The 9,445-nt window shown below is 43.2% G+C and overlaps 1 protein-coding gene across 6 annotated transcripts in view; it reads left to right on the top strand.

Annotated features, from left to right (window-relative positions):
• Window positions 1-8,069, top strand: part of LOC124010033 (glutamate decarboxylase 1-like) — a 33,816-nt gene extending 25,747 nt beyond the window's left edge. For 5 of the 6 annotated variants that reach the window (XM_046322351.1, XM_046322352.1, XM_046322348.1 and 2 more), the window contains 11 exons: window positions 3,064-3,176; window positions 4,178-4,293; window positions 4,393-4,472; window positions 5,371-5,425; window positions 5,589-5,705; window positions 5,814-5,878; window positions 6,061-6,139; window positions 6,393-6,542; window positions 7,126-7,233; window positions 7,339-7,431; window positions 7,523-8,069. In XM_046322351.1, the coding sequence (XP_046178307.1) occupies window positions 3,064-3,176; window positions 4,178-4,293; window positions 4,393-4,472; window positions 5,371-5,425; window positions 5,589-5,705; window positions 5,814-5,878; window positions 6,061-6,139; window positions 6,393-6,542; window positions 7,126-7,233; window positions 7,339-7,431; window positions 7,523-7,696 (1,150 nt within the window). In that variant the 3' untranslated portion in view covers window positions 7,697-8,069. The other variant, XM_046322353.1, reaches the window with a different exon arrangement.
• Window positions 8,070-9,445: the final 1,376 nt, after the last annotated feature.

The following is a 9,445-nucleotide window of genomic DNA, read 5'->3' as shown; positions in this document are numbered from 1 at the left end:
ATCGGTGCTGCTTTCCCTGTCCCCAGTTAAGAGGAGGGGGGTTGAGGGGCCTGCAAAGGGAAGAATGGGGGACGTGTGTCTGTTGTGTAACTGTCTTTGTTACACAACGGGGGGGTCATACATCAGAGGGACATAGCCTTAGGGCCCCAAAATTCACACAACCCACAAACACATACTGTACGTATGTAACACCCAACCTGGAGACTCTTTGCCCTATCTTTCTGAAATGATGAAATGATAAAACCACAACATTCAATAGAGATTGAAATAAAAGCTTCTCTATTGTCCTCTCCTTCTCCTCTCTCCCTCTGTCCCTTCGTCTGCTTCTTGTCGTCCTTTTCTCTCCATTCCATTGGTTCCGCACCGGTGCTCCCTCTCTCTCTTTCTCTTTCTCGCTTTCCACTCTCTGAAGCAGGAAATAGATTTGAGCTTTCTTATCTCTCCCCAACAGAAACCCTCCCCACACACACACACACACACACACACACACACACACACACACACACACACACACACACACACACACACACACACACACACACACACACACACACACACACACACACACACACACACACACACACACACACACACACACACACACACACACACACACACACACACACACACACACACTTCAGCTGGTCTCATCAAAAGCCTCCATTGAGATTGACAGATGGCTATCAGAGTTCTGTGTGCTTTAATTAAACGTTGGCTGAAACTTTATAGGAATTTGAATATGAATGTCTGCGCTCTATCTCACATCAGACATATTTTAATTAGTTCAACTCTGTCAGAAGGTGTGTGTGTGTGTGTGTGTGTGTGTGTGTGTGTGTGTGTGTGTGTGTGTGTGTGTGTGTGTGTGTGTGTGTGTGTGTGTGTGTGTGTGTGTGTGTGTGTGTGTGTGTGTGTGTGTGTGTGTGTGTGTGTGTGTGTGGCTAATTTAATGGAGCTCTGGGTTCTCAGCTTAGCTTAGCCATGCAAAAAAAACATCCTGAATATTTTTTTACTTTTTTTCACCAGAAGTAAAGTCTTAGCTCGATAGCATGTGTGTAGGAGAAGGATCAAAGGTATATGTGACTGAAACATTTTAAGCAAAATGTTGCAATTGTCAATAGATGTTTGTGTTTACAACATACAATGTTTTAAGTGAATCGATAGATGTACAGTTAAAGTCAGAAGTTTACATACACCTTAGCCAAATACATTTAAACTCAGTTTTTCACAATTCCTGACATTTAGTCCTAATAAAAATTTGTTGTCTTAGGTCAGTTAGGATCACCACTTTATTTTAAGAATGTGAAATGTCAGAATAATAGTAGAGAGAATGATTTATTTCCGCTTTTACTTTTGTCACATTCCCAGTTTACATATACACAATTAGTATTTGGTAGCATTGTCATTAAATTGTTTAACTTCTTGATGCACCCATCCCGTTAGCGGGATCATTTCCGTCAACATCCGTTGAATTGCAGAGCGCTAAATTCAAATTAAATTACTAAAAATATTTAATTTTCATGAAATCACAAGTGCAATATAGCAAAACACAGCTTGGCTTGTTGTTAATCCACCTGGCGTGTCAGATTTCAAAAAAGCCTTTCGTCGAAAGCATACCAAATGTTTATGTACATTTGGGTACGTTTTTCATCAAAACAACAAAATACTGCCCCCTACACTCAACAGGTTAACTTGGGCCAAACATTTCAGGTAACCTTCCACAAGCTTCCCACAATAAATTGGGGGAATTTTGGCCCAATCCTCCAGACAGAGCTGGTGTAACTGAGTCAGGTTTGTAGGCCTCCTTGCTCGCACACACATTTTCAGTTCTGCCCACAAATTTTCTGTAGGATTAAGGTCAGGGCTTTGTGATGGCCACTCCAATACCTTAACTTTGTTGTCCTTTGGAAGTATGCTTGGAGTCATTGTCCATTTGGAAGACCCATTTGCGACCAAGCTTTAACTTCCTGACTGATGTCTTGAGATCTTGCTTCAATACATCCACATAATTTTCCTTTCTCATGATGCCATCTATTTTTGTGAAGTGCACCAGTCCCTCCTGCAGAAATGCACCCCCACAGCATGATGTTGCAACCCCCATGATTCACTGTTGGGATGGTGTTCTTCGGCTTGCAAGCCTCCCTTTTTCCTCCAAACATAACGATGTTCATTATGGCCAAACAGTTTTATTTTTGTTTCAACAGACCAGAGGACATTTCTCCAAAAAGTACAACCTTTGTCCTCATGTGCAGTTGCAAACCGTAGTCTGTCTTTTTTATGGAGGTTTTGGAGCAGTGGCTTCTTCCTGGCTGACCGGCCTTTCAGGTTATGTCGATATAAAGGACTTGTTTTACCGTGGATATAGATATTTTTGTACCTGTTTCCTCTAGCATCTTCACAAGGTCCTTTGCTGTTGTTCTGGAATTGATTTGAACTTTACGCACCAAAGTAGGTTAATCTCTATGAGACAGAATGCGTCTCCTTCCTGAGCGGTATGACGGCTGCTTGGTCCCATGGTGTTTATTCTTGCGTACTATTGTTTGTATAGTGGTACCTTCAGGCATTTATAAATTGCTCCCAAAGATGAACCAGACTTGTGGATGTCTACAATTCTTTGGGCTGATTTCTTTTGATTTTCTCATGATGTCAAGGAAAGAGGCACTGAGTTTGAAGGTTGGCCTTCAGGAAATACATCCACATGTACACCTCCAATTGACTCAAATGATGTCAATTAGCCTATAAAGAGCTTCTAAAGCCATGACATCATTTTCTGGAATTTTTCAAGCTGGGTAAAGGCACAGTCAACTTAGTGTATGTAAACGTCTGACCCACTGGAATTGTGATACTGTGAAATAATCTGTCTCTAAACAATTATTGGAAAAGTGACTTGTGTCATGCACAAAGTAGATGTCCGAACCTACTTGCCAAAACTATAGTTTGTAACAAGAAATTTGTGGAGTGGTTGAAAAACAAGTTTTAATGACTCCAACCTAAGTGTATGTAAACTTCTGACTTCAACTGTATGTATGGATTGATTGATTCATGGATTCATATATTGACTGGCAGGTTCACCTATGAGATCGCTCCAGTGTTTGTCCTGATGGAGCAGCTGACGTTGAAGAAGATGAGAGAGATGATTGGCTGGCCCTCGGGAGAGGGGGACGGCATATTCTCACCAGGTATGTAGAAGAGAGAGCCGCTGTGTTCGGGTCTACGTGTGTGTTTTATGTTTGTTTCCACAGCTTTATTTTAGCAGGGAGTCCCATTGACAACAAGGTCTATTTTACAAGGGAGGTCAGGATGTATGTTTCTACATGTCCAGTACCGTTTGATACCTTTACAATATTCAATTGATAACGTACAATATGACTTCATTGTATTTATCTGTATTTATTGAACCTTTATTTAACTAGGCAAGTCAGTTAAGAATTAATTCTTATTTACAATGACAGCTTATACCTTAAATTGTCCTTTCATGTCGCAATGTGTCATTTTATATTGAAAATATGAGGTTGTTCTGTCCAGGGGTTGGAACCCATTATTTACAATAATGAACAGAACCATTATTCATTTAGTTCCAATCCTCTGTTCCGACCAGGAGAATAAAGTTCTGAACCGGTTCAAACCCCCAAAAAGTAACTGTTGATATTCTTGCTTTCTGTTCCTCTTCAAACCTCTGAAATAAACATTTTTCTTTTTAGATTTAGCTTGACAGGAAAAGCTATAGTTGTTTACATGCATTCGACAGACAAGTATGAGGTACGAGGTGCGACTGGTTGGAGGAGGAGGCTTTCTTTGACGCTCCGGACATCTTGTTGTTATGCATTGTTTGAAGTAGGCCCACAGAATTATACCTATGGAGGACCAGCTTCTATGAAGGAACTTTGAACGTCTTTAAAATCCAGAGAGTTGGTTTAACGTTCGACCAAAATGAGCTAGTTAGCTAACAAGCTTGTGTGTGCAGAGCAGCACCAGACTTTTTATAAAAACACGTCTTACCTTTTTGTAATTAATAAATTCAATGTGAAACGTAATAACTATAGTATCCTTAACCTTAAAGATTTTCAGCGGGCAGACGGGCATACACTGGAATAAGAGTGACGACTGGTTCTATCTCTCTGTGTTGGACTAGTTGCTGTCCCAGTCATGGACTGACCAGTCATTCCCTCTCCATCCACAGGGGGCGCCATCTCTAACATGTACAGTGTGATGATTGCTCGCTACAAGTACTTCCCAGAGGTCAAGACTAAGGGCATGTCTGCCGCTCCCCGCCTGGTGCTCTTCACATCAGAACATGTATGTCATGCATACACACAGCTACACACACACAAACACATTTGAAGAAATTAAGGTTTTAAGTTGTTTATGTTCCGGTATGTTCCTGTATTCCTACAGAGCCACTACTCTATCAAGAAGGCCGGGGCAGCTCTGGGCTTTGGTTCTGAGAACGTGGTCCTGTTGAGCACAGATGAGAGGTACACTAGAACCACACACACACACACACACACACACACACACACACACACACACACACACACACACACACACACACACACACACACACACACACACACACACACACACACACACACACACACACACACACACACACACACACACAAAAAAACACACTCACAAACACATCCATGCAAGAAACTGCCAAGAAACTGAAGATTTCGTACAACGCTGTGTACTACTCCCTTCACAGAACAGTGCAAACTGACTCTAACCAGAATAGAAAGAGGAGTGGGAGGCCCCGGTGCACAACTGAGCAAGAGGACAAGTACATTAGAGTGTCTAGTTTGAGAAACAGACGCCTCACACGTCCTCAACTGGCAGCTTCATTAAATAGTACCTGCAAAACACCAGTCTTAACGTCAACAGTGAAGAGGCGACTCCAGGAAGCTGGCCTTCAGGCCAGTGTCTGTGTTATTTTGCCCATCTTACTACTTTATTTTTATTGGCCAGTCTGAGATATGGCTTTTTCTTTGCAACTCTGCCTAGAAGACCAGAATCCCGGAGTCGCCTCTTCACTGTTGACATTGAGACCGGTGTTTTCAGGTACTATTTAATGAACTTGCCAGTTGAGGACTTGTGAGGTGTCTGTTTCTCAGACTAGCCACTCTAATGTACTTGTCCTTGCTGATAATGGGCCTCTGTACGCCTATGTAGATATTCCATTAAAAATCAGCCATTTCCAGCTACAATAGTTTTACAACATTAACAATGTCTACACTGTATTTCTGATCAAATTGATGTTATTTTAATGGACAAAAAAGATGCTTTTTCAATAACAAGGACATTTCGACGTGACCTCTAACTTTTGAACGACAACGTACATTAAGATGGATCTCTGTTCCTGCTCTCTCTCAGGGGGAGAGTTATTCCTGCTGATCTAGAAGCTAAGATCCTTGATGTCAAGCAGAAGGTGAGTCTTTCTCTCTCTCCTCCCCTTCTCTCGCTCTCTGCCTCTCTCTCTCTCTCTCTCCCTCTCTCTTGCTTTCTCTTTCTGTCTCTCCCTCTCTATCTCTCTGTTTCTCACATGAAAGCTTCCATCCCATTGTGATTTCTGTGATATTGTGCTCCTCCAGGGTCACCATCCTCTGTTTGTGAACGCTACAGCTGGTTCTACAGTCTACGGAGCATTTGACCCCATCAATGAGATCGCTGACATCTGTGAAAAATACGACATGTGGCTGCACGTAGACGTGAGGACTGTGTGTGTGTGCGTGTGTGCGTGTGTGCATGCGTCTGTGTGTTTCGGGACAATAATGTTTTGTCCAATTGATCTAATGGTTTGTGTGTTCTTCCTCCAGGGTGCATGGGGAGGTGGTCTTCTGATGTCCAGGAAGCATCGCCATAAGTTCAGCGGAGTAGAGAGGTACTGACACACACACACACACACACACACACACACACACACACACACACACACACACACACACACACACACACACACACACACACACACACACACACACACACACACACACACACACACACACACACACACACACACACACACACACACACACACACTAACAGCTGCATTTCCTCTCTCAGGGCTAACTCTGTCACATGGAATCCTCACAAGATGATGGGAGTGCCTCTACAGTGCTCCGCCATCCTAGTCAGAGAAAAGGTGAGGAACACACACACACACACACACGCACACACACACATCACACATCACACACCACAGGAGGTTGGTGGCACCTTAATTGGGGAGGACGGGTTTGTGGTAATGACTGGAGTGGAATCAGTGAAATGGTATCAAATACATCAGACACAAGGTTTCCAGGTGTTTGATACCATTCCATTCACTCCGTTCCAGACATTATCATTCTCCTGTGACACACACACACACTTTAACCCTGCTCTCTCTCTGTGTGTAGGGTATTCTGGCAGGCTGTAACTCGATGTGTGCTGGGTACCTGTTCCAGCCCGATAAACAGTATGATGTCAGCTATGACACGGGAGACAAGGCCATCCAGTGTGGCCGACACGTTGACATCTTCAAGTTCTGGCTCATGTGGAAGGCCAAGGTGAGCTTGTGTAGCCAGTGTAGGTCATATCCAGCCCTCCATTTACATACAGTATAGGCCCAGCCCACAATGAGGTTTCCTCACTTATAGGGATGCCATTCCCAGCTGGCACATCTGTAATTACATCCCTAAATAAATCATTGTAATATTCTCCTTCTTCCACAGGGCACTATAGGGTTTGTAATAGTCTCCTTCTTCCACAGGGCACTATAGGGTTTGTAATAGTCTCCTTCTTCCACAGGGCACTATAGGGTTTGTAATAGTCTCCTTCTTCCACAGGGCACTATAGGGTTTGTAATAGGCTCCTTCTTCCACAGGGCACTATAGGGTTTGTAATAGGCTCCTTCTTCCACAGGGCACTATAGGGTTTGTAATAGTCTCCTTCTTCCACAGGGCACTATAGGGTTTGTAATAGTCTCCTTCTTCCACAGGGCACTATAGGGTTTGTAATAGTCTCCTTCTTCCACAGGGCACTATAGGGTTTGTAATAGTCTCCTTCTTCCACAGGGCACTATAGGGTTTGTAATAGTCTCCTTCTTCCACAGGGCACTATAGGGTTTGTAATAGTCTCCTTCTTCCACAGGGCACTATAGGGTTTGAGCAGCACATTGACAAGTGTCTGGACCTGTCTCAGTACCTCTACGACAAGATCAGAAACAGACAGGGATACGAGATGGTGTTCCAGGGAGTGGTAAGATACTGTCCTCTATCCTCTCGTCCCTCCTTCCATCCTTCTTTCCTTCCTTTTTTAGTTCCATAAGTCCAACTATTCCAAATGAGTGTCTTCTCTCTGTAGCCCCAGCACACCAACGTGTGTTTCTGGTACATCCCACCCAGTCTGAGAGGCTTGGAACACAACAGTGTGGAGTATCGAGAAAAACTTCACAAGGTAAGTGTTATGCAATATTCTAACTTTTCAACTTTTCATTAAACATTATCTCAGAGTTCTAAATATGTTCAATTCCCCTCCCGCGCTTCAGGTGGCGCCCAAGATCAAGGCAATGATGATGGAGTCAGGGACGACCATGGTGGGCTACCAGCCTCAGGGCCAGAAGGTCAATTTCTTCCGCATGGTCGTCTCCAACCCCGCAGCCCTCCAGTCAGACATCGACTTCCTCATTGACGAAATCGAGAGGCTGGGGCATGACCTGTAAACAGTGCCACCCCAGTGGGCAGAGGCCAAAATGGTAGTTTTCAATGTTTTACCTGTGACCATAAGAATCGGCTCTGAGATAAAAAACAATTATAATAATTTTTAGATGCTCTTGATTTGTCCTAAACAATTCTCTCCATAGGTATAATGTGTAAACCAGAGCCTTCAATGTGGTACACACTGCGATACTACATTTTTACTAACGTGTGTAGAGTCCTGTGTTGTGTGTTTGTGTTCTAGTCCCTCAGTCATCCAGTAGTCATCTGTCTATCTGTGTTGTACAGAAGATTCATAAGAGGAACCATGGTAACGTAACACAGGGAAACCATCTACATCAGTGTGTGTGTGTGTATGTGTGTGTGTGTGTGTGTGTGTGTGTGTGTGTGTGTGTGTGTGTGTGTGTGTGTGTGTGTGTGTGTGTGTGTGTGTGTGTGTGTGTGTGTGTGTGTGTGTGTGTGTGTGTGTGTGTGTGTGTGTGTGTGTGTGTGTGTGTGTGTGTGTGTGTGTAAATACAAAGAAATGCTTGAGAGCACAAATAGTATAGTGTACACATGTTGCCCCCAGAACAGCCTCAATTCGTCGGGGAATGGACTCCCCAAGGTGTCAAATGTTCCACAGGGATGCTGACCCATGTTGAACCAATGTTTCCCACAGTTGTCAAGTTGGCTGGAAGTGCTTTGGGTGGTGGACCATTCTTGATACACACAAGAAACTATTGAGTGTGAAATACCCAGCAGCTTTGCAGTTCTTGACACAAACAGGTGTGCCTAGCACCTACTACCATACCCTGTTCAAAGGCACCTACATCTTTAGTCTTACCCATTCACCCTCTGAATGGCACACATACGCAATCCATGTCTCAATTGTCTCAAGGCTTAAAAATCCTTATTTAACCTGTCTCCTCCTCTTCATCTGTGGATGCTTTATCTTGGCCAGGTCGCAGTTGCAAATGAGAACTTGTTCTCAACTAGCCTACCTGGTTAAATAAAGGTGAAATAAATAAAAAATCTACACTGACAGAAGTGAATTTAACAAGTGACATCAATAAGGGATCATAGCTTCACCTGGATTCAGCTGGTCAGTCTATGTCATGGAAAGAGCAGGTCTTCTTAATGTTTTATACACTCAGTGTATTGTGATATTGTGATATATGAGATACTTAATTTGAGCTCAGTGTATATATAGGATCATTCTAGAGCCAGATGTACCAACTCAAAGTGTTAAACCTTGAACTCCAGTATGTGTTTTGTGGAGGTGTGTGTGTGTGTGTAACAGTGTGTGTAACAGTGTGTGTACCCTGTGCTGTAACCTAATGCTGTATTGACCTTTGAACTATGACCTTAGTGTTAACTGTCAGATGACGTTGCCCCTGTATACTGATCGAGGGTCACTGTTATGTTTTTCTCCCTTATGGTTAATATTAGGGTTTGGGGGGAGGGTGAGCTGATCCTAGATCTTTGTCTAAAAGCGACTTCTACTTGCAGCGTGTAGAAAACGATCTCCTTGCGTGTGTGAAACAAGCATACAGTATGGGTCAGTGCTATCCGGGTTCATTGGGACGTCCCTACCCTAAACCCTAACCCCGTACCCTAACCTTAACCATAACCCTTACCCAATCCTAAACCTTTACTTAACCATTTCAAAGTTCTACTTCAATGGGGTAAGGACGTTCCAAGTATCCCGGACAGCAATGACCAAACAGTATGTGACCATTTTTGAAAATGTTTAAATATTAACACGATAATGATAT

This window comes from Oncorhynchus gorbuscha, linkage group LG22 (assembly GCF_021184085.1).
Source record: "Oncorhynchus gorbuscha isolate QuinsamMale2020 ecotype Even-year linkage group LG22, OgorEven_v1.0, whole genome shotgun sequence".
Lineage (NCBI taxonomy): Eukaryota > Metazoa > Chordata > Actinopteri > Salmoniformes > Salmonidae > Oncorhynchus > Oncorhynchus gorbuscha.
Note: the sequence above shows the minus strand (reverse complement) of the source record. Positions and strands in the feature narration are given on the sequence as shown.